A 26,050-nucleotide genomic window follows, 5' to 3' on the forward strand; every position below is an offset into this window, starting at 1 on the left:
GGGTCTTCACTCAAGAACATCCATTTTCCTTCACTACAGCTGAACAGGATATAAGGGTTTACTACTGTTCCAAGCTTGATTTCTTAAACAATTGATTGGTATTATTCCTTCAGTCTGCCCTAGTCAACAAATTTAGGTGGAAACTCTTTTTCTTAAAATTTCTTGCATGATTTTTCAATAAAAAATCCTCTTCAAGGTGCCCTGTTTAATTATTTGTGACCTCGGGACTGAAGCTAGGTGAGACCAATATGGTGAACACAGGGGCTTAATTCTAGTAGGGGTAATACAAGTTAAAGAAAGCAATGATGGTTTCTTACAGATGGAAGTATTCTTTTCATGGCCATCTGGTTTTTCACTTTCACCTGGGTCTTTGTCCAGTGCAGCCCATAACAAGATGTGCCTGTTAGATGAACTGGGATGTTTTCCTTGGAGACTTTTGCGAAAGATGCAACGTTTATCCAAGTACAGCAGTATGCATGTGACTTCATGATGGCTAGGCCATGCTTCACATCTCCTCACAAATATGTTTTCAAGAGCAGCTGGTACACAGTACAATGAGGAAAATCTCTCTCTCTCTCTCTCTCTCTCTCACACACTTCAAACCGTTGTGATAGTAAATAATCACGAACAAATCTACTCTTCGTTTTACACTTTATTCTAAGCTGCTCTTGAGGTATGTGCATGTGTGTGTGTGTGTGTGCCATTTCTTCATCAGTATGCCAAGCATTTGTCTAGATGCCCTCCAGCCAGAAGCAGCTTAGAAGCAGCTCAAGGCCAAACAAGTGTGAGGATTTAAGGACAAATACAGTCCTCTCTTGTCCGCTCTCGTCTCAGTGGAGGGAGTGAATGAGTAATGCTCTCCCCTTCCTTAACTACCGCTGAGTTGACCTTGAGCAAGGCTCTTCCTTTTCCACCTTTGCTTCCCGGGACACATTACTTATTACTTATTAAAGAGACGCACGGTGACTTTATGAAAAGCTTTAATGTTAAGTGCATTTTCAAACCTCACAGATATCCATTACTAATTACAGTTGCTGTCTACAGCTCCAAAACAAGGACTCAGCAGTGACCTCCATGTTGCCTCACGTTCTGTACTGCTCATTTATGAGAGCTGCAGTAATAACTGAAGACAACGAAGCAGGAAAAAACAAGAATTAAACTCGTTATATTTCAGCTTCTGGGAAGTTAATTAAAACATACAGATACAGAATTGTTCCAAGAGGAAGTGAGAACATGAGCCTGTTGGGAGAAAAGTAACAGTAAAGGTAAGAACAGAGTAATGAGTGTGAAGTGATATTGGTCCTTTGTTTCTAAATGCAGTCAGAGCTGAGTCAACTACATCCCTAGCAAAACTTGTGCTGGTCATCGTTTTCAGTTTTTCCCTTTGCACCAATAAAGCTCAGTTTCATTTGCCTCTTATGTCTCTTCTGCACCAGAACATTGTTAACCTGCAGAGGGCACTGATTATTGAGCAGTTTACAGGTAAAGTGGGGCCTTTTGCATATTTGATGTCATAAAGAAATACTTTAAATATTCCACAGTGGTGGGAAATTTGTGCAAATTGTAAATGAGTGTCTTATTAATTAAGTGAAACGGTTAATAACAGTGTCCCTGCTTTGAATTGAATTGACACATTTGTAAAATCCCTCATCTGATTTGTTAATTAAATAAAGACATTCTCTTAATTTGATGTCCAAAATAAAACTTATAAAAGGACATAAGGTGATGATTTGTATTCTGTTGACATTTTTGAGCTTGTTTAGAAAGAAAATGGCCTTGTGACGCTTGTGTTCTGGTGAGAAAAACAGAACAGAAAGGGGAGCGAGATGGTCAAGGTGCAGCTCGGGGAACAAGTACCATGAGACACGCCGGCAGGAAGTTTTTAAAAAAAAGATTGGGAGCGGGATGGCATGTACAAAAACGGAGCATAATAATAAGGAAGGTTTTATATGTAAGAAAGGGGCTGCACACACAATGATGCTCAAACATCAAATTCCCCTTTTTCTCACTTCCCTGCTTTTGTTCAGTCTCAGTCACACAGACGTGCCTGTGTGCACACATAGCATTATGTAAATAGTGTCTTCCACAGACTGCCGCTGTCACTGAGCGAGCATCCTCTGGGCCATCTAGGCAGCCTCATTAAAACAAGGCACAGCATCCATTAATAGATACCAGTGAGTTGCGCACACGCACATACACACTGATGCATACATAACCATAGAGTATTCAAAGGCACCAATAAAAGACCTCCCAGGAAGCACATCTCTAAATGCTCCTCTCAGATGGCAGTCAAAAAATATCTCCCAGGAAACGGCTCAAATGTCACTGAGCACATGGCATAAAGAGTGATTGAGCGTGTGACTGGCTGTGACGGCAGCGACACGACACATCCAAAGGCTACGGCTGGTGGTTGGGTACTTTTTCTAGTATACCTTCCTTCTCCCTCCAAACTAACTGTGCATGCTGGTGTCGGTTGCAGCACGTCAGGTTTAGCTTCAGAGGGCATGTGATGGGTTTACTGTTGAACTCCACCTTTCACTGGGTGGCACAGTGGGGCATTGGTCAACACTGTCAGCTCACAGCACGAAGGTGCTGGGTTTTAATCCAAACCTGGGGCCTTTGCTTCCTCCCTGTGTGCTGTCGATTGACGGCTCTAAATGGTCCATAGGTTGCAATGTGAGTGGGGTTTTTTTTTGTCTCTATGTGGTCAACTCTGCTCCACACCAGATAGGCTCCACTCCCACTCTGCAAAGTATAAGTGGTTGTATGATTCGATTTTTATTGTTTGGTATTTGTTATATACAATTTTGTATTAGTTAGCCTTAATTTATTATGGAAATATAATTTATTCTCAACATGTAGTGCAAATGTACGGACTGCAGTAGTTCTGTCTAAACCCTGTAAAGTAAAAGGGGTTTGTGTTTGTTTGTGCTCTGCTGGCCCCGCAGGTGGCTCCCGAGGTGTGGGCTTCATCCGCTTTGATAAGAGGATAGAGGCTGAGGAGGCCATCAAGGGCCTGAATGGACAGAAGCCATCAGGCGCCGCTGAGCCCATCACGGTCAAGTTCGCTAACAACCCCAGCCAGAAAACCAGCCAAGCCCTCCTGTCACAACTGTACCAGTCCCCCAATCGCCGATACCCAGGCCCCCTCCACCACCAGGCGCAGAGGTTCAGGTGAGTGAGAAAGTGGGGCAGAGAAGAGACACTGTAGGATGAGAAAGGGTTCAGATAGTTGTTATGGTTGTCTACACTGTGTGAGTTTGAAGGTGCTGATGCAAAGTTTCCCAACCTTCATAGCTGAGCCAGTTTTCTAGTATTCCTTTGATGAGCCCACAAAAAATCCTAACTAAAATCTGCCTTGCTCATTTTGGAAGGATCCCAGCTCGACCACCACCAGTGTGAGCAAAATTAAAATTGCCATTAAGTTTCAAAACCGGAGGACATTTAGGAAGTTAAAGTCTTCGCAGTGGCGATGTTAAGAGGAGGGAATTTGGAACCTATTTAATGCTGTGATGGAAATTGCCCACTTGACTCCTGAGTACGAAAACATCTTCATTAGAAATAGAAGAAAATGTGTATACAGATACACGAAAGCAAGTAGACCTCCACAGTGTTGAGACCTGGGTTATTGTTCATATTAGTGTCAGCCAAAGCTGCTTGTGGTATTTAGAGTTATAACCAAGTGACAGGAAAGCTCAATTTCACAGACAGTAAATTTAAAATACCTAAAATGATGGCTGTGACATCGCCTATAGCATTTGTAAATTAAACGAGAGAATGTTATTCATCTATAGACACAGTTCCCCCTGCGTCCTTGCTCATCCAGAGACATTATGCTATTAAGATGTAATAAATTGAAACACAGAATGCCCTAGGCTCACCAAAATAATAGAACGGGGTCACTGTTGACATCTGCTCAAAAGGATGGGAATCTCCAGTTTAATGTGATCAAGTTAAGAATAACAGTACGTATATGCTAATGCGGATTGACCTCAAAACTGCACAGTATGTTTGGTATCATAAAATGATGAGCAGGAACTGAGAGATGTAATGTCATCGGTCTTAAATCAGACAGCGGCTATTCTTGGTTTATGTGACATTAAATGCATTTAATCAAGGAAACACATCTATTCCAAACAACAGGCCTGATTTAGAAAAATCAAAATCAATGCACCTTGCACTGTTTGAGCAGGGGATGTAACGCCGACGCGTTGATGGCATGAGTCATAACCGTGTCTGTGTATCAACACTGATGCAACTTTTCTCCCGGTATTTATCCCTTCTGAACAGCAGATGTGAATTCTGTACATGGTGCAGGTGTCAGTAAACCTGGCCCTGTGGGTGCTCTGAGAGGAACTGTTCATAAGAGACTGTGGGGTTCTGTCGTTCACTACTACACATTTCCCCTCATTTCATCATGCTGCCACCGAACCAACACTTTCTAAATATTCTCTGTGAGGCCTGGGCAAAGATATATATTTAGATTTAAGTATTGTAAGTGTAAACATCATATGGTCATACTGATACAAACCATGTTTTAATTCATTGATTTTGTATGACTCACTTTAGACACATCCCGACATCACGCACCGCGTAACTGTTAATAAGTCCATATTAAATGCCAGTTCCTGCATTGGAAGTGGAAGTTATTAAAGAGAGACGGATGTTTTAAATCATGTGAACAATGGGCAAAATAAAAACGCAGTCCAACCTAATTTAAAGATTTGTGTTTTAACCTGGTTTTAACTTGATTAAATCGAGTGTATGTGAAACAGTCCAACTGAACCTAAATAATTTTCAAAAAGAAAAAAGAAAGCTTTTGCCCAGGTCAGGAAGTGATCATTTATCATATACTATATGTATGGCAAGCCTGGTCATTTCATGTCAGTCATTACTGACACAAACTATTATATATTTTTATAGGTTAAATGTTCTGATAACTCAAGTGCTTTGTCCTGACATCTCCTTTACTCAACTACAAAAAGCTACATTTGGAAAGTTTTTAAATTGGGGACAGAATGCACTTCTACAATTTCCTCTCTTTTTCAATAACACTAATCCTGTTGTGCTGTTTACTCTCCATCAAAGTCAGAGCTTGGAAGATATTTTTCTTCAGGAGCGGCTTCCCTGGTGTGACACCTGAGCGATGTAGCATGGCTGTGTGTCTGATACGCCAAGCCAATTTACAGGCTCGGCAGGAGAGCTGTCGCTTCTCATCACAACTCGCAACCACAGGACACTTCCACACTGTGTCCCCGTGCCCCTACTCTCTTCTCTTAAGCCCTGCACAAATGCCTAAATATTTTACAAGTTAGAAATATGCAAGATGTGTGCCATTCCCCTTTTCTAACTTAATCCCTTAAGGAAAGAGAGTCAGATCTTTTTTCAATATTCAACACAGTCAAGGAGAATAAATAACATTAAAAGTGAAGACAAAATATAATATTCATATGTTTCATAGGTAGAATTAAAAGTATCTGCATTGCCTGTAAATCAATGTGGGAAATAATCTATTGTAAATTTTTTAAATTATGTTCCTGCTTGTTTTGCATCCTTAACAAGTTCAAATATTACAAAGTTAGAAGACTGACCATAATGAAGATACCACTGCAGCATTTCTATATTTGATAATATATTATATATATCCTGTGTGACTAAAACACGTGGGCCTGCTGGAACAAATGTTAATGTGTAATGTGCTTGTATCCTTTCCAACACAGCAAACAAAATCAACTCAAGCACAATGCACTGAGCCCCAGATCCCGGCTCATTTCCGATCCTCTGTCATTAACTAATGGTGCTAATTAGCAAATTAGTCTTATTATATTCAGGGAAGGAGCCAGTTTTAATTGAAAAGATGTTTTTGTTTCCAAAAAGAACAGACAAAAACACCCATTCCTCCATTAACATGCTTTGAGAGGAAGAACAAAACCTCCATTGTTTAAATCGAGTTGGGAGAGGCAGCGTGAAAGGCCGACGGTGTTTGCATGGTGAGTGGGCATCAGCGTGCATTCACACATGTATGGCAAGGAGAGACAGAGTGGGTTAGCAGCAGGTTGTTTTGTTGTGGCCCAATGGCCCGACGGCTAGCAGATGTCTTCGTGCTTATCGGTCCTGGAGCGCCTCTCCTCTGAGCGTTTCTCCAATTGACTCATTTACCCACAAATCAGCCTGCTTGTTCCCTTGCCACTAAATGGGTTAATTGCTGCTTTAATGCTCCTGTCTAGCCTCCTCGTCACTGTTCTTTATTTAAGGGCTGCCTTCTTACTTTTTGGTAATGTTAAGAGAGAATCATGCAGCGTTGCAGACACACACAAGATCCTCATCTAGCCTACAGTGTACTCAAAATGTTAATGTGTAAGTTTTTATTTATGAAATTGCTTCAGTTGACCTCAATGTGTTGATTTCAACATGAATTACTAAATGAATAAGCATTTTAAACATTTATATCTTAAAACATTGTGAGGCTATTAAAATCACATGTTTAAACAAAAGTTATTACTGCGCTCTACACTTAAATAAACTTACCTGGCACCCTGACTGGGAAGACTACTGATTTCTCATGTCTAAAATGGAATCTAAATTCAATTAAAATGATTCATATATACTATGATTCTTGCAATGGATGTTATTACTTGTTAATAATTAGCTGCGGACATATTAAGTGAGAAAATAATACAGGTTTTCATGATGTAGAGGGTTTGTCTGGGGTCATTGTGATTAAAAACAATAATAATGCTGTCTGGTTTTGGTAAATATTGTTTCACTTGTGTTGCAAGAAAGCAAATGCTTGTTGACTGAAATAGACAAGGAGAAACAGCCCTGACATTAGAGTTGAGGTGAGAAAGTTTGCACTGTGTTCAAGAAGAACAAGGCTTCACTGGCCAGCTGTTGCTCAATAAGCCATGGCCCCAGTCCATTAGGCCAGAAGAGTTAATAAGACATGAGACAGGCCAGACCCAAGTGAGGAATGAAGGTCATTGAGTCACCAAGCAGACTGCATCAAAGACCCAAGAGGGCCAACATTTCATGCAGCCCACAGGTTTCTGAGCACGACTTGCAAACACACACCCACGGTTGACTGGGTTCCCAATCCACACACACAGACGCATACAATTACACACAAACACTAGTTTACCCAGGCTGGCTGCAGTGGCAGAAGCTCAAAGAGCTGGCGTTGAAATGAAACGGCATATGAATCCAAACCTGACCCCTTCAGATAGAAGACCCCCTCAGATTAACACGCAGCTATCTGACCTGATACCAACCACAAAGACAAATGCTAACAATAACAAGGCTAATGGTTCAGCTGTGTTTTTAGTTGGGCCACCTCAGAGAAAACTGATCATCATCACCGCCCTCCTTCACCATTGTTCAAATGCCAAACCATTACACTGACAGAACTCTGGATCATTTTCCCGTCACCTCACGTGTTCTCTCAATTGAGTCAACACAAATTAAAGAGCCTAGTTTTTTCTAATTCTTAACCTCCATCTTCTAATGAATCATCAATGTGGTGGAGAGACTTGTATGGATATCCACATGCAATTGTTTGCATGTTAAATCATTGATTTAGCATTGTGTAGCTCTATGACTAACCCTGAATTGCCCGGTGCCGTGCATTGTCCCCACCATGCCACCATCAGAGCTCTGTGTGTGAATATAATGCTGAACTGTGACCACTGCTCGAATCTTGTATAGCAATTAAAAGACCGCACCTACAGCAATGTCACGACCCGGCTCTAGATTTAGCATGTGTGGGGCTACGCTGAATGTAATGCAGTGGCTGACAGTGGCCACATTACGGACGGGGCTGCAGCTTCATTGCCTGTAATGGACTGAGTAGAGACAGGTTTGTTTGTTCTTGAGTGAGGGGGACCTTTGCAGTTCCTACAGGGACTTAACATTAGTTCCATTGAGTGAGTCGACCATCTGCCCACCATTAACCCCAGAACCCTCCTTCTCTTTACAGGCTGGACAATTTGCTTAATATGGCCTATGGCGTAAAGAGGTAATTAAAAACTTCACCAATGCCAGATGTCCATGTTGACTCAATGATTTTTCAATCTTTTTTTTTTTTTTTTTGGTTGTTGTTGATGTTTTCTTGTATTTTGCAATCTCTTTGTGTTTGACATACGTTCAAGGTCAACTGCATTTTTAGTTGTTTGCTTTTGGGGGGGGGTTATATAACTTTTTTCTTGTCAGCTTGAATTGGTTTTAAAAGCCTACAAAGCAGTTACAGTGTGAAAAAGCAGAAAACAATCAGTGTTTGTTTCAGTGGTGATGAATTTCCTTTGGTTTGATTATGACAAGTGGTGGTATTGTTTTAATTATTTTGGGTTGTTTCTGTGTACTGAATGGACGTTTCTTTTTTATAACTCCTTATTTGTAGGTGTGTTTTTCTTGGATTCAGGTTCTCCCTCCTTGTCAAACAACAGGAACACCTTCAGACCAGTCCCTTTTTATTATAAATGTGTCAGACTGATTTCATAAATCTGAGGGGTGATTGATAACTTCACGCCTAGGTAGAAATCATTCTTTTTAGGAAACCTATTTCTCAACATAGTCCCCTCCTTATCTTTCTGGATCCAGCGTTCGTATATATCATCTTGGACCTCCTGAATGTGCCCAACAGCAGGTGGCCTCTTTTTTCATCTTGAGGAAGAAGTGCCGGTAGTTATCCGAGTAGTCTGTTGCTGCTGTATTAGATGTTTTTTCCTTTTCTGGTTGCCAGTGGTGGATTCAAGACTTATTTGTATCTACAAACCGCTGGAGACATCTCTTGGGATCCAACTCAAACATGTTGTACTGAAGGGTTTCAATATCCAGTCCCCTTACACCTCGGTAAGTGCTGTGGACCACGTCATGGACACGTTATGATGAATATCCAGCTTACTGGCAATGCGCTGTTGGGATATTCAGCAATCCACCAGGATCATGTCAGGATTAGCCAATGGTCACCTGTAAGGTGAAAATGACTGGGGTCATCTTCAGGGGTCCCTCTCCCTTCTCTGAATTCAGCAGCTCACTTCTTTGCCATGCTGTAACAAGGGGCACCCTTGTTGGGGCACCGTTTTGTCTTCATGACCTTTTTGACTGCTCTTGGGTGAAATCTCCTTGACACCAAAGGAATTTATGACAGTACTTAATTTCAATTGACTCAAATTGAAAAGGAAAGAACACAAACTTTATGAACAACAAGCTTTCTACAATCAAGGTTTAACTGCAAAAGAGCTCTCCAACTTCTCTATTTGACTTCTCTTAGGCCATAAACTTATCAATCACCCCTATTATCTCACTGTTGTATTGGAATAAAAACTATGTAACTCAACTGCCATCATGAGATGAGGCTGGATGAACCTGGATCCCTTCTGGAAACAGGAAATGCTGTTTCACTGCAGACAGCTCCACCTTTGCTCGGCACTGCTCTGCTCGGAATTCCTTCCTTTTGCCTCCATGTTTCATTTTGCTTTCTTGCTACCATAGGTGTTACATAATCATGATCACCAGCCGCTGTGGTGACAGAGGTATTGTGTTGTATGGGTTGCATCGTGCATGCTCTAAGCACGGGGAAGACCATCTGAAGTCAGCTTAGCAAAACACAGGTTAAGTGTTAGCGAGACAAATGTTCCCTTAGCTCATTGCCTTAATGTCTCAAATATGCCTTCTAATAAGTGCTGTCTTCACTCGGAGACTGTGCAGGAGTTTATGACGGTGAAAGTAGTGTTTGGACTGATGGATTTCATCAGGTAGAAGAGCTTTTCAGGCTATGAGTGTATTATTTTAAAGAAATGATAAGACAGTCACTGAGAGCTGGATGTATTTGGCTTCAGAAGGGACAGAATAGATGTCTGGTCAGCTACACTGTTGCTATGCAACCGCTAGTTTTGTCTACATCTGTGGTTAGTATTTGGTTCCACTTTTCTAGATAGCCATGCATGCATGTTTGCACATATACACACACACATGTACATATAGACACTTACAGCTATCACAGACTAATTCTCCTCACTTACCAAGTTGTGCAAGCCCAGCTGAAGAGGCATGAAAGTATATGTCATGTCAGAAAAGGCCTCAACGTGACGACGCCCATTAAAGTCGCTTTCACACTGTCGCTGTTTGGTCCGCTTTAAATGGACCAGAGTCCGTTTCCTCGGACAGTCCGCTTTGTTTGGGCAGATGTGAAAGCTCATCCAAACTCTGGTTAGGATCAAACAAGCGAACTCTGGTCCGCCTGAGGGTCTCAGTTCACTTGCAAGGGAACCCTGGTTCGGTTCGTATGTGGGATCTCCCCTCCTACTTTGCCCAATGACGAGCGCCCCTTTCAACCACATGATGCTGCTCAGAAAGTCCGATGCGCTTCAGAAATCACAGTGTGAAAGCAGAACCACAACAAATGATAAATTCAACAATGATGTTCAACAATGAGTCCGAACCGAATCTGCTTGGTCAGGTGTGAAAACGACTTAAGATTCAAGCTGCTTGATGCTTTGAGAGAGAAAAAATAACTGTAACTCATTTCAACAAGACATGAAGAGACATGCTTGGAATAGATTTGGAGACTTAGAATGATGATTCAAATGTGTCTCAATCAAATAGATTTGGAATCCAATTATAAATGTCAAAATCAGAAAGCCGCCAATGAGCTATAATCATCTTGCAATGGCAAAACTCACATTTAAGCAAAAAGACTAAATGCAAATGTTCCTGCACAGCTTTGATCACGCAGGAAGGTCCTAGCGATTAGAGCCATATATAGTGTCGTCACTGGAGACAGGGATCGGCGCCTTGAGCATCAAACAGTGCTATCGATCACTACCATGAGCTCTTGAATAGAACAGAATACCCTGCAGACTGCGAGAGGAGTGGGAGGAATACACTTTGTACCTTAATGTCACTGGGCTGTAAAGTGCTTCCATTTTCCATTTAGTTTGCTCCCTCTTCCCACCCACCATTCCCTGAAGAAAGCAGCCTTCTCTGAGACACCTGCGGCAAAGCGGAAATCTCAATTAAAGCACACCCAATAATGCCTATAGTCGTTTCATGGCGAGAGGTGGCATAAGAAATGAACCTTTTTATCTCATTTACCTTTTATTTAAAAGTGGGGATTTACTTTTTTTCTTCTCATTTCCCTTTCCATTGAGCGGAAAGCAATTAAGTGTAGTCAACTGAGGATTCAAATCTCCTGTATCACAAAAAAGAGAAGATTATGAGGCGAATGAAAACAGATTTAGCAGGCTGGTGCATGATCCTTGATGGATTCCTAGCATTCGTTTTATTCAACAACTTCCTGCAATTTAGCTCCTAAAGGAGCTGCTCAGGGACACAAAGAGAGACCCTTCCTCTGCATTCCCTTCAGAAGAATGCAATCGAATGTCATCATTCCTGAGAGCGGCCCTTTCAGACTCGAGGCACTCAGGGAACGTCTAGTAGTAGCTGTGCAGACACACAAAACACATAACTTTTTTTTTTTTACATTAGCATATATTTCTTTATATCACAATGTATTTGTGTTGGAGTTTGGTTTTTACATCTGTTACTTCTTATGATCTATAGTAGGTTATTGTGAAGGTGAGCATCTTGAAATTAAGCATTATGTTTGGATGGACAAATTGAGATTCACTGGTTTATTTCCATTTCATGTCAAGTAGATGCAAACATTGAGTTTCATTGAGTGTCTTTTCCATTTCAATTACAATGTCCTCTTTCTCTCCTCCTTTCTGTGCCGTTTTTCCCCACTCTGCCTCCCCTCTCAGGTTCTCCCCCATCACCATTGACAGCATGACCAGCCTGGTGGGCATGAACATCCCTGGGCACACAGGTACCGGTTGGTGCATCTTCGTGTACAACCTGTCCCCAGATTCAGATGAGAGTGTGCTGTGGCAGCTGTTCGGGCCCTTTGGTGCAGTCAGCAACGTCAAGGTGATCCGTGACTTCAACACCAACAAGTGCAAAGGCTTTGGCTTTGTCACCATGACGAATTACGACGAGGCGGCCATGGCCATCGCCAGTCTCAACGGCTACAGGTTGGGCGACCGTGTCTTGCAAGTCTCCTTCAAGACTAACAAGACACACAAGTCCTGAACTTTGACAGATAGAAGCAGTTGCCCTGCAACTTTGTCTCCTCCAAAATTGCCCCAACAACCCCTCCACCTGTTCCTTAGGCCCTTCAGTCACTACCACAACCACTTTACTACAGCCATCCAATGCAGCAAACTCCAACTGGAACACAAGGGAACCGACAAAACATCAAACAAGTTGAACTAGAAATGGCTTATATTATAACTTTGGACCTATAAGCCAATGTTGCCTAAGTATTACAAAAATTAAATGATGAAAACGTTAATTTTTCTAAAGCTTCTGTGATAACACAGGCTTCTATTTGTTGTATATTCTTTATGTTTGTTGTGGTTGTTCAAATGATTTCTCTCTTCTGTGTAAACAGTAGCAAATCCCTGTATATCCTTGTTTCAGAGAAGAGAATGTCCTTTTTAGATTGAAAACCTTTCTCTTTATTGATTCAGGATTTGATTTTCTTTTGTAAATCCGGATCCACTGTCGTTAGTATGCTATACCTCCCGGTGGTGAAAGGGAGGGGGCTCTTTTTTAAATTGGTGAACCATTCATCCATTTCTTTTGTGTGTATAAAAAAAACCTTCCCCTTATTGATTATCAGTGGGGTTCCACAATCCCAGTAACTCTGATGTAGAAAAAAGAGAATTTCTAGCATTGTTTTTGTTTTGTATCGCAAACAAAACATAACGTCTTTCCTCAGAGGGGTTCAGGGAGATGGGGTGGGGAGGGGGGGGGGGATGGGTTAGCTTTCCTGATGACACGTTCAGTAATTTAAGGGAAACACTAAATAACACTGTTGCCAAAGAGAAGATCTCTTTGCTTGGAAAAATGCATTTAGAAAAAGATGAAAATAAAAAGATCTATTTTTATAAATGAAAATTAAAATAATGATTATTGAAGAATTTTTACAAGAATCTGGATTTGAAAAAAGAGAAAAATATTTTGACTGGCTAACTGGGGGGGCAGGGGTGGGAGGGAGGGGGCACCACCTTGTCTTGTCGTTCTGCCGTGGTACTTTATAGGACCAGAGGTTGTTTGTTTTTTTGGGAATCCAAGTTGGCATTTTGTAGTTGGAAGGTTTTGTGAAAAAGGATGCAAAATAAGGCAGGCGATTTTGGTAATTTTTCACATTATGTACGAGTGCGCAATTATTCAACAGCGATACCCAAAAGGTAAGGGAGAGGGGTCTTTCCAAGGCCTAAACATCCTTCGAGTCCAGAGCCCAAAGCAAGAAGACCCTTGTCCACTTGTTTTCCTCTTTTTGTCATCAATCAATATGGGAAATCAGTAAATAGGTATATTCACATCTATCCATTTAGCGAGCATACTATACATTATTGTTATCATTTTCTTCACTCTGCGTTGTGAACTTACATTTGAAAAGAACTTCCTTTTAGCGATCAACAGTAGGTGCTATACTCCATTACTCACATATCTTAAATATCCAAGTTTGTTGTTCTCTGTGTTGTTTAAAGAAAAAAATACTTTGATGTTGGCATTGACTAGAGCTGCTGTTCTTTGTTTAACTTTTTTTTTGTTGTTGGCCCAAAACTTTGGTGAGGCGACTTCTTTGCTGAATAACCAGATGAACTCATTTGGGCCTTGTAAGAATCACTGAACAAACTTTTATTTTGTACTCTTTTTTTGTTTTGCTTGCAGACCTTTAGGTTACTTGCTGAGTGTGAAACGTTTGTCAAAACTAAATGATGATTAGCTAGTTCTGTTAGTCTAGATATTTGTTTCCTTAAAAAGGATCTATGACAACTGTGTCTTTATTTGCTGTGTACAAATAGATGATATATATATATATACATATATAGTCTACATTTGTTTTAAGTATCTACTGTATTATATGAGTTGTCACTGTTCTTTTCTTTGAGCTTGTCTTTTTCATATGACAACTTATTATGAAGTGGTGGTTCAGTTACTTAGAAAACTTGTGAGGAAACTGTTCAATTGTTGTCATGTTGCTTGTGGAGAAAAAAAGATTTGGATTAACTTTCAGTTAACAACCGCGGCAAAAGAAACCGAACAAAAGCTTTGAATATAACTGTATTTGTTTATTATCGGTTTTCAAACTATTTATTTTTTTATTTATTTGTATTTATTATATATTTATTAACTTGTTAATTTATCTGTGTATTTATGTATTTATTTGTCTCATGGTCTGTGTATTTGTGTGATTCTGGTACAGGGAGGGGGGCGTTTCTGAGCAAAAGGGGAACAAAGCGACTTGTGGAGAGGCTCTGCCAATAGTCCACTGCACTGCGACAACTTTTAGTACGTATGTGCTTTGTACCAATATATCAAAATTACAATATAAAAAAATCTAAAAGTTAAAACTGAAAAAAATGTCAGGAGGGTTGGGGGACGCTCTTCCCTTATTACTAGAAACAGTTACTCGCTATGCATAACCTAGTTAATAGTTAAATTTGCTATTGCTTTTTTCTTGTCTTGTTAAAATTAAATCTTTAGATCTTTTTCAATAAAGTTTAGTCTTAATAGAATGTTATAAACAGTCGTTCTGGTTCAATATAACCTGTGATAAGTTTGTGTAGTCCTAAAAAGCCACTCCGTCCACACCCTCCCTCCACTTACTACCGCTTTGTGATGAAACCTTATGCAAAAATGTGGGTCTGAAAGCATAGTTTTCAGTTTTCAGTGAGACATTTTATAAAACATTCAGCTCTTGGAGGCTTGGGCAGATACAATTTAAAAGCAGAACATGCCCATTGTTGTTTGAGGGTCATTCATTGCACTGGACTAAATCAGTCAAAATCACTAAAGAGTCAGAAGTTATTTTTAAAACTATTCATCATGTTTTCAAATGACATACCAACAAATCTTTAAAATGAGAAATTGGTGCCATTGCACACCAACTCTTATGTAGCTGATGTTGCTATACTTGAGAGAAGTACTCTGGAGGTATGAAAAGGGATTGTACGGATTCTATATTTTATATACTCTAATGATATATATTATATATTTTGAGAGGTAAAGGAATGGTTCCAGAAGTATAAATATACTGAATTGGATTGTTTTCTTTCCTGTTTGTTGTTAAGACTTGAAAACATGGAGGTGTGTGGAGAGCATTTTTATTACTCAGACGCATGCTTGCATAAGTTCATCCTCCTCCCTCACACCTCAGTCATCTGACAGGCCGGGTCATTTTATATCCTCATAATTATCCAGTCAGCATCTGCACCATCCAATCACAGTTTTCTAATGTCACAAAAGCTATGAACCAACCGACCCGCCCACCCACCAACCAACCAGACCCCTTCATGCTCCCTCCGCTGACGGGAGCTTGAATTATGCAATGACCCCAGTAGAATGTTATTCTGACGTCTGAACTAATTTCATACACTGTATGACTTTTGAACTCTTACAATGTGTGCCTGCGTTCCACCTAGACCCTGTGTGCACATTTGTGTGTATGTGTGTGTGTGTGTGTGCGCGCACGCGTGCATGTGTGCATGTTTGTGTATACGTTCCATTATATAACAGTGCGTGTTGTTTGTTAGCGTGGAGTACATCCAAATGTGTGTATGTACAGTATATACATATGTTACGTGTTTGTGATTTTGTTTGTGTGTGTGGCTGCACATTTGGGTCCATCTAGTTCATATGCGCGCTCGCGTGTGTGACAGTCAGGGCGTATGGTTTGGTCAAAATGAGTGTGTGTGAAAGTGTGTGTGCATGTCAGGGTGTTTGTAACATGGGGCTGCGTCACCTCGCTCTGCGCCCAACCCCCTATGGCTCACACCATCCCCTGTAGCGCCTTATAGTGGCAGCCTGCCAGTAGGAACAACGCAGCCAGTAGTGGAGGAGGGAAGGTGAACAGAGGAACTCGGCTCTTTTTGTCAGTTTTCATTTTCCTCCTGAGACGTGTTTGTTTACTATCTGAAAAATCTATAAACAAAATCTTTAAAGACAAAAAAGACGAAAAAATGTTCACAGGGCCCCATGGCCGCGGCTCTCTCTACTCTCTCCTGCTTATGTTATTACTTAACGATTATCAATGATGATTATGATTATTATTGCTATTATTCTTAGTATTCTTATTCTTATTATTAATCCAATTACTGCGATGAATGACTTCATGTTATCCTTGCTAGTTTAGGTCATTTCTGAAACTGGAAACAAAATAAGAATCTTGCTGTAAATGTTTGTTTTTTCTTTTTCATAAAACTGTTGTGTTTGAATTATTTGTACTTTTGAATGTTGGGACAATAAAATGAGATGTTAAGAGCTTGGATGCTTGTGATCAAATATTTTACAACATATTACTACATACTTTGTTTTAATTATTTGTTTATAGTTATATTTTGTGGTTTATGAGTTATAACTGGCAAAAATCCCACCTGATATGTAAAATGCCAAAAAGTTTACTGGAGTACTTCACTTATTGGCCAACCAATCAGACAAATTGAACTGCAATTTTCACAATAGGATAATCATTTGGGTCCTTCTGAAATAATGTTCCAATAGTTCAATTGTGAGTATTTACTGCTTTTTGTATTTTTAGATCCTGTCACGGACCAAGACAGGAAAAAACTCAACCGCACGACAGTAGAGTGGGAATCCAAAATCCGAGCTTTATTCTTCGTTACTGGGTAGTCAGTCCAAACCAGCAGACAGATCCGAAGGGGCAGGCAAAAGAAAAGTCCAAAAGGCAGGCAGAGGTCACAAACCAGGAAATCCAGGTGGACAGACAGGGTCCGGGAATCAGGCAGGGTCGAAACACGGGAGGTCAGTCTGAAGTGCTGGAAAGTAGTGAACATCGCTAACAATCCGGCAGGGGTGTGGGGTGTGAGCAGAGTGTATGTAGAGTCCGGGCTGATTGCTGATGTGGTGCAGGTGATGATGGGAACACAGGTGGCAGGAATGAGCTGATTGCAGGAGCACCGGGAGGGGAAGACACAGCCACGCCTCAAGGTGTGACAGATCCTTTAAAATTGCACAAAAAAAAAATCTCTCTTGGAGAGAGAAAATGTGAATTTTTTATATTTTTCTCATGCGAATTAACTTTTGTTTTGTGACAATTTCTAAAGAATAACAATTTAAAAAATAAACAACAGATTAATTAAAAAGATAAACGTTCGATAATAGTCGCAGTTGTGGCATGTGTCTTGACATAGAGGCAGTATTTCAATTACTAATATGACACTGCATGACTAACGGCAACAGTAAATCATAAATTGAATCTCTGTTCATCGTGACCTTTCGGCTGCAGAGGGACGATGAGGCAGGAAATCTGCAGACATAAAGCGCAGCGCTGATCTCCGTCACCCTCCAGGCTGCCGTAGGGCAGCGGGGAGGAATCAGGTGTAGCTTTGTTGGTGGGTAGCACTGCCCCCTGAATCCCCCCCAGAGTTTCCTACACCTCTGCGGCAGGATGCTGCCGCTTGCTGAGAAAGAATATTTGTAGTTAATGGTGGTTTTCCTTCTCATCTCTTCACAATAGAGACTTCATCAGTCATCCAAGAAAGCACATGAAGCAAAAGGACCTTATAAATGCTCACTGCAGCACAAGATATCTGGACATCATTAAGAGCGGTCTCAGTACTCAGCACTGTCCAGCTGTACGCCTTTAAAATAAAATAAAAAAAACATCAGTTCAGAGGACATGACGGTTGTTTTTCCTCTCCTGTTGTCAGCAACTTAATGATCCTCCACTCTCATTAAGGTCAGAGGAGATGAGGAGGACAGAAGTCAGCGTGAGCTCGCTGTCGTCTCCTTTTAACTGGCTCCTTAGGACTCGAAGGGTACAGCTAGTTCAAAAAACAACAGATTTCAACTTTTAAGTGGTGTTTCCTGTTTACTGTGACTCAGATGGGAATAAAATGAAACCTGGAACGAAAAATTACTAAAAATATCAAGAGCGCACACACGATGCTTCAATTCCATGGGAAGTGAGAGTGCTCTTGTTAAAGAGTTGTTGTATTTAATATGGCTCAGTTCACACCATAGTCTGTCGCCAGGTGACACCATATGATTCTGCCTCTCAGTTTCTATATAAAACCCTTTCATCTGCCCGGGTGAGAGCTGATCACACGCGTTCCGTGGTGTGAATGTCAGCTTCCTGCCGCACCGTCATGTAGAAGGCAGTTCTGCCAAATGACAAGTGTGAGTCTCACAGTTGGGAGCATATTGTTCCAGAAGGAGCTACTTGCCTTGCATAATCTTCAGATTTTGCAGATTTTGCAGCTATCGTTGGCTTCCAACTCTTCTTGGTACACACGGACATTATTAAAGGAATTCCCCTCTTCGCCCCATTGTCCACTTCACAGATTTTACACTGACATGCAAAGACTCTCAGCTTCACTCAATGCAGTTTCAGTCCACTTCAGTTTCTGTTTTCTATCTGATCAAACCGAATAGTGTCAATTTTAAGTTTGCTTCATGCGTGGTGTTGCTGTGATTAATGTTCACCTTTTATTTGACTTAGACTTTTGAATTATTCATGCCGTAATGCAAAGTTTGGTGATTTCTCCCTCTGATTGCTGAACTATTTAGCTTTGAAGATTTCCAACTTCTTCTGCTTAATTATTCCTTCGTTTCCTAATTGTGAAACGAAGTCATCCTTGTTCCATGAAAACAAGGATGACTTTTAGAGCTGTGCGCAAAATGAATTGGTATACTTCCCTGACATTATATTTAAACGCTCGATTGTCACAAGGCTGATTGTATTAGTCGAGTTTGATGAACTGTTATTTACGAGCTGACATTTCATTCCAGCATTCCTGTTTTCCAGGCAGGAGCTTTCTTTATTTAATGCGACTGTTAACTTTTCAATACTTGCAAACTGTTTTTCCCTTCCTCTTTAAAATAACCTATTGACACTGTTGATTGGTTATCTTTTTCCTCGTCATCAGAGGATGAGAAGGAAAAATATTTACACTTATTTTTTTTTACAAATCTGTCTCAATGTTACAGGTTTTTTTAATTGCTAAAACACATTGCCCAAAACGTTCCTCCATCTTCCCAAAACTCACTTTTTTCTAAAGCTACATACACAAAACCACACCTTTTCAAAACGCAAACTTTCATACCAGAACAGCTGCTCAAAGCCTGCAAAAATGTGAACACTATAAGCATTATTCCACACAACAACAAAACTGCCAAAGCACATTGTTAGAAAACTTACAGTATCTGTTCTCAAATCAGGATCTCAGACAAACTTTGCCCTCTCCTGTGTCAACGCTGACCTGAAAACGTCATCAAAAGGACCCGTGTTTCCCTTACAAGAATGGCTTTGCACTTTTATGGATCACTCTGAAGTTTGAAAGAAATACGTGGCACTTAAAATATTACTAGAATGGACAGTGCTATTAAACATAATTTTATGGGCAGTATTGTCACAGCTTGAGGAGGATCCGTATTTTTCCATGCATTAACTTCTCCTGTCTTCCAGATCCTCCTCCTGCAATCAGTTTGTTCCCGTCACCTGTGCTCCCGGGCTCACCTGCAACTCATCCCTCATCAGCTCCGACTCTTCATGTTCTCTGCTCCTGCCACACCTTTGGCAGATTGTTGTGGCCTGTTCCTTCATTCCAGCGCTCTAAACCCTGACTGATTATCGTGTACCTGCCCTGCGTTGCCAGCACATCGCGGAGGCCACCCAAAACCTTCTTGCTGTGAGGCGACAGGTCTAAACACTGCGCCACACTGCGTTAGTCATATTGGACTGCTATTATTTTGAAACCAACTTTATATGTCTTGTATTTTATTTTTTTTATTAACCCAATTTTCTTTTTTTTTTCCACTTAGATTTTATTTCAATTTTTTAACAGCAACAGAGCATTTAATATCAGTATTATTGTACACATGATACATAATATAGCATAGTAGTAATACAGCATATCCACATTAAGATTTTTAGGTTAAATTTTCCTATATAATGAGAAAATAAATCTTAATTACAGTGGCGGCACACCCAGGTATACATGACCCCTTATCCTTTTGGTTAGTTTTTACATTAAGAAGCCTTCTGCTGGTCGCCATCGTTTTATGAAGATGTGTAATTGCAGTCGTAGTGAGTAAGTTATTTTTTCCATTTCGTAAAGTTCTTTCAGTTTTACTTTCCAAACGTTAAGCGATGGTGGCTCTGTCTTCATCCATGAAATTGTAATGCATTTCAGGGCTGCTGTAAAAAGTATGGATAAAAGGTAGGTTGCAGATCGTCCTAGCAGCCCTGGTGGAACCCAAAATGTTTGAAAAGAGTAGATAGTCTTTTGCCATAAGGGTAAGAACAATTACACTTGACCCAATAGTGCTTAAAGAGCAACACATCCACACTGAAGTAGTTAAGCAGCATGTGCAACACACAGACACCATCAATACAAAATAACACCTGGCAAAGGAATTTCACAATGAGGGATGGAAACAGACTCACAGTTGTGCTGCTGTCTGGAGCCGGTGGAGATTCGATGTCTTTCTCAAGGACACTTCATCTCAGTAACTTGTCAGGGCATTCTCCAGTCACAGCGTGGGTCCCGGTAAGGCAACCAGCCTGCACTGACACTGGAAGCCGTAATGACATCCCCAACCCTACTGCTCAAGCCCTCTCTTTCGAACAGTGGGGCCTTTCACTTCATGTGCTCCAGTGTTTTACTGTGAACTGTGTGGCAGAAGCTCATGTGGATGGTAATAGTGTGGAGTTTGTTGCTTCCTTTCAGCAGCCTCAGCAGTGACAATGACAAGCAGCTTTCCCAGTTTAAATGCCTGTGACTGTTGTGGGGGGGGAAATGACAACAGATCCTGGATCAGTAATAATGATTACAACTGCTGGCAGGGTTTTAATACAAATGTATTGTTAGTGTTGGGCTGATTGTTCTGGCAAACGCAGTGTTGTTTTTCATTAACGATGATGGCTGTGATAATGGCGGTCATGGCGGTGGCTGCAAAGAATTGATGACATACTGGCCACCGTTCTGAGCAGGAGGGGAGGAGACACATTGTCTTCAGCTGAGATAGTGATTGGCAAAAAGATTTAAGTTATACTTGATTGCAGGCTCACTAATTATTTAGCAAAAAGCACAAAAACAAAGAATGAGGAGGAACATTTGGACATAACTCACGGTTTCATAATTTGTGTTTTGTAAATAATGGAGATTACTACAAATACATCCCACTCAAAAACCAATGACTAAATTATATGTACTGCTGGCTTACGTTGATTGATTGTAGCTAGCACCTAAACAAAAGCCTCACAACCATTCAGAAAACATTCCTGCCTGATATCAAATATATCCCTTTCAAATTGTTGCAAACACATTGAAACATTGGTATGTTAAAAAATAAATAAATTGGGATTTCATAAATAGAATTTCTGAATTATGTTGATTCATTTTTATTTGATCAGGCCCTTTTGCTACTAGTGTTTCTATCCAGTCCATGTGATTTTAAATGCAGAACCTTTAATTGTAATTAAGTATTTTTAAACTGTTGTGTTGGTTCTTCTACTCGGAGCAATGATATTTCTTATATATAATAATGGGACATCACCTTATCATTTAAAAAGCCAACTGCTCTACTGGCCACTGTTAGGTTAGGATAATATTTTTCAATGAATGCCTGCAAATCGCTCCACTTGCTGCACTTTTTTTTTTTAATCTCAACAATTGAAACATTAAGTACCTCTTTCTCCTCTTTTCCCCAAGTGCTGCTCTTGCACAACTTTCAGCTGCTCACATTGCAACTCGACAAGTTATTCACTGGTGAGTTCTTGTTTGTGGCCCTCCACCGGCTCCTCCACATCCTCTCATTGACCTCCAGGTCCAAAGTTTTTGCCATGCTCACAATCTCGTTTACTAAAGGTATTGCTTTAAACCTGATCTTTTTGAAGTTGTAGTCAGCATCAAGGTCTTCTTTCATATTTGGAGGATAGGCAGGAGCATTGTCGATGAGAAGCAGACATTAAAGGGGCAAATTTTGTAAAGATATCTCAAGGCACAAGAAAGAAGTGTTTCAAAAAAGAGACCACAATAACGATTGGTGCAAACAACGCTGTATAGGAAGCACAACCGATGAGTTTGATGATGCCAAGCACGAGAGATGGTGCATTTGGGTGTTCATACACCGAAGCTTGTTCGCCCTCTGAGTCTAAATGTGTTCTTGAATTGCACTCATAAACCGATTTGTTTGTGTAACGAGGCATTTACAAGCCGTGGTTTGACTGTATTTCAAGATTTGCAGCCACAAATACAACGAATATTGTTTGTTGGGAATCATCAATGATTTTAAGAAGGTGTCAAATCTGGGAAACAAATCTGTAACAAAGCGTTTTAAATTCAAACCATATTGTAATTTTAATTTGATATATATCCATTAAGCATACAAGCATCTCTCCATTGTGATTTCCATTACATAATCCCCAGGACCACTCCGTTTTAAATTACCTGTGCATGCTGAGACCCCGGGGTTGACACACCTGCGGTCGGTCTCACTGACTGTTCCACCAGCTCTGCTGTGTTTGATTTTTGGCATCACCGACGGTGCAGACTTCTATGGCAGGAACAGTGTTATTTATTTCTACAATGCTGATGGCTGTGATGATGGTGGCAGTGACAGTGAGAGTGCTATTGGCTAGGAGAAGCAGCAGGCACCAGATCCCCTCTTGTTTGTTCAGAGACACATAGCAAAGCTTTACTGTGTTCAACCCAAGGCTGCAAACCCTGAGTAAAACCAAAACACTGGCACTGGTTAGAGCACATACTGTCTCCGTGCCATTTTCCAAACTCGTGCCTGTCTGCCTGCATGTTAGTCTGTGCATCTGTCTTACAGTCAGGCTGCAAGTCTAATTAGTTGCATGTCTGTTTAAGCATCACAGCATAGTGCTTTAGTAAATATATAATTTTACTTATTGCCTTTTTTTATTTAAAAAGATACATACAAATACTATCACCTGTTTTCATATGCCTACATGTATGACGCTGAAAGAATTCCTAAAAGATTCTGCATGTCCACATATGTGTGTGTGGGTTGTTCTGTCTGTGCAAACCCAGCACCCAACCATCTGTCAGTAAAGGCCCAAGCCAATCATCTTCTTCCAGCAGCTTCTGGGATCCTCACTCTGCTTTCCAAAAATGGTCTGGCATGCCAAACACACATTCACACTCAAAGAATGTCTGCCACATGGTGCACGCATACACACACACACACAAACTTAATCACAGAGACCCTAGAAAACTATTAAGGTCCTCTCCCTTTTTATAAATCTGGCTGTCTCCAGGTGGCAGTTCCAAGTACCGGTAGTTGTTCTCAGATATAAATATATATATATTCCTTTACTTAATTTACATTTAACGTACAGGTGGAATGAGGTGGTTGTAAAGCACAAATTGAAACAGATCTGAAACTGATATTTTACATTGTACATCAGATCAATTAATTGATTTGATATGCTAAATATCTTGGAACTCAATGTTAGCATGAAAAATACTCAAGGTGAGAACAAATATTTAGAGAACAAAATAAAGCAACTGTAAATTTATTACCTAAATTTACAGTTGTCCCCAACTTTGCTTTGGGGACACTACCTGGTCAGACAATATCAGCTTTCCCATCTTATTACAGCAATCATGAAAAGGTATGACTAACGCACAAGGAGGGGGGGGCCTTCCTCTGTTCATTTAAATTCAGTAATTAATTATATGTGTTTCTATACCAGCAATATGCTTAGATGATTCAATATTTTCTATTCCATTCAGTGTGACAGAAACTTCAACATTCACAGAACAGAACTATGAAATGGACAGAACTGACCAGAAATGGCAGCAGCTGTCAGAAACTGCTGGAGTAAAGGGAGCAAAGCCACCGCTAACCTTTAATGAAATGAAATGTCAGCAGGGTCGCCCATGTATACGTACAGAGCATTCATGGAACAAAAACCCACTGTGCTACCCAGAAGGAGAAATCAAGTGTCTGCAGATCAAACATGGATCTAATATTTTCTCAACACTTTTTCTCTAAGGCTATTTTTATATCTGTGCCTGCGATTTTGGCTGCATTTTCAATTCACTTCAAAGACAGAATTGTGCGGGTGGTACATTAATTTGTCATCATCCTCACTGATATCTCATTAGGGATGATTATTTGTTGGGGTGTCTGAAATAATTTGTGCAAGGTTTCTCAACCGTTATCACCATTTGGGAAATGATTGGCACGGTCATGAAATAAGCTGTTTCCATGAAGTTATTTATCTCGGCCAGTTGAAGCCGCATTCAGTTTTTCAGAAGTTCAACTGATATTCCACCGAATATCGCTGCACAGTTTTTTTTATTGATTGACTTAGAGCCCAGCTGCCTTCGCTCTGACTGTACATTAACTCATGCGATGGCTGCTCTGGTTGTTGATGGTCGATTAGAACTCCTCAACTCATCTACTTTATTAATGGTAATTACTGCATTCGGTCTTCAAGTCCCGCCTAACAACAACTCATTAGCAGCCATGTCCAACACATTTGCTTGTGTTTCTGATGAATCATTGTAATAATACATTTCATTGAAACTGTTCATTGCCACATAGCTGAAAATCAAGACAGAAAGAGCTGAAACTTATTCTGAATAAAAGATAAAACACACCACTTTGACACACACACACACACACACCGTGCTGGCCCATTCCCCTATAAGAGCGCGCTTTGAAAACAACAGACTATTATAAAGGTCATGTTATTTTTGGTGGCTGCAAATATTTTGCCCGCATTAAAAACTATCTCTACACAAGCTACAAGGTGATTCTGTCACGCACGACTCAAGTAGGAGGTCATTTAATGTTTGCCCTACTGGCATTTCGTCACAAGTGCCCCCATCAGATTGGAAGCAGATAGAAATTAGTAAATAAAATAACAGACAGGCAAATGTAACATCAGGTTTGCAGCATTGCTCAGCTAGGTAAGTATCCTGGTATTGCTCTAAGAAGATTTAAATCAAAATGCACGATGAAAATTAGAAATTGGTTAAATGGTGATGCACCGTTGTTTTCTAAACTTGTTGGTTATTTGGGATGTCAAAGAAGATCATTTTTCCTTGTGTGTGTCACAATCGGATTTTATGACCTTTTAAAATATAATATCTGCCTATTTTGAGAACTACAAGCACTTTTCAAGACTTTTTAACTAATTATGTTTAATAGGATTAACGAGTAAAATGTTATCAGAAAGGAATACTTCTATGTTCTTTTGCAAGTGAAGTTTTTCAGTACAGCAGACAGTGCTTTCTACAAAGAGGAAGGGAACTTCTGTGCTTATCCTTTAACCTGTTCTCAACGGGCAGAAAATTGTGCTCGGGTGCATTTTGCTTGCTGTGGTTCAGGCCCACCACTCTGCCTAAAGGAGAAAAGGGATGTGACTAAATAGAAGACTAAATGGAGTGGTCACAGCACTCCATTCTGATGAGCTACAACATCCCAAGAGACTCAAAGGTCCAGACACTTTAGAATCTGCTGCGGCATACTGAAACCGAACAAGTCAACTCTAGAGGACGGTCAGTTTACCCTTATTACAGAAAACGCCGCTCGACATTGCTCTGATTTTATGTGCTGAAGTTTTATACTGTATATTACTTCAGTCACGTAATTGAATCTGTGGTGCTAAGAAGAGCGGAACAGTGACTGATACCTCAAATCTTATTTTAAATCTAGTAAGTCCAAAAGGGAAAATGTTAACAGACTGGCGTGGACCACTTTCGAATGGCTCCTTCTAGCTTTCATGAATTCAAGAACTACATTTCTTCTTCTGTTAATAGTTTGCTAACAATTTTTCATAGGTGGTTGGATTTTTGGTATATTTGTCCTTTAGTGTATAATATGTTCTGCATTTTGTTTCTTTGTTATGATTATTTCTTTGCATGAATTAAAGAGCAATCTTTACATTAATCCATAATACATGATTTAATACGACATGGTAATTTTCCATCACTTTTTTTGTTATGCGTTACTCCAGCCCCACTCAGCTATTTCTGTTTATAAA

At 40.3% G+C, this 26,050-nt stretch overlaps 1 protein-coding gene across 2 annotated transcripts in view; it reads left to right on the top strand.

Moving 5' to 3' along the window:
• elavl4 (ELAV like neuron-specific RNA binding protein 4) overlaps nucleotides 1-12,084 on the top strand; it is a 60,676-nt gene extending 48,592 nt beyond the window's left edge. For both annotated transcript variants that reach the window (XM_068743069.1, XM_068743070.1), the window contains 3 exons: nucleotides 2,913-3,174; nucleotides 7,973-8,011; nucleotides 11,757-12,084. In XM_068743069.1, the coding sequence (XP_068599170.1) occupies nucleotides 2,913-3,174; nucleotides 7,973-8,011; nucleotides 11,757-12,084 (629 nt within the window). The remainder of the gene's footprint in view (nucleotides 1-2,912; nucleotides 3,175-7,972; nucleotides 8,012-11,756) is intronic.
• The last annotated feature ends 13,966 nt before the right edge of the window (nucleotides 12,085-26,050 follow it).

Source organism: Brachionichthys hirsutus, chromosome 9, assembly GCF_040956055.1.
Source record: "Brachionichthys hirsutus isolate HB-005 chromosome 9, CSIRO-AGI_Bhir_v1, whole genome shotgun sequence".
NCBI lineage: Eukaryota > Metazoa > Chordata > Actinopteri > Lophiiformes > Brachionichthyidae > Brachionichthys > Brachionichthys hirsutus.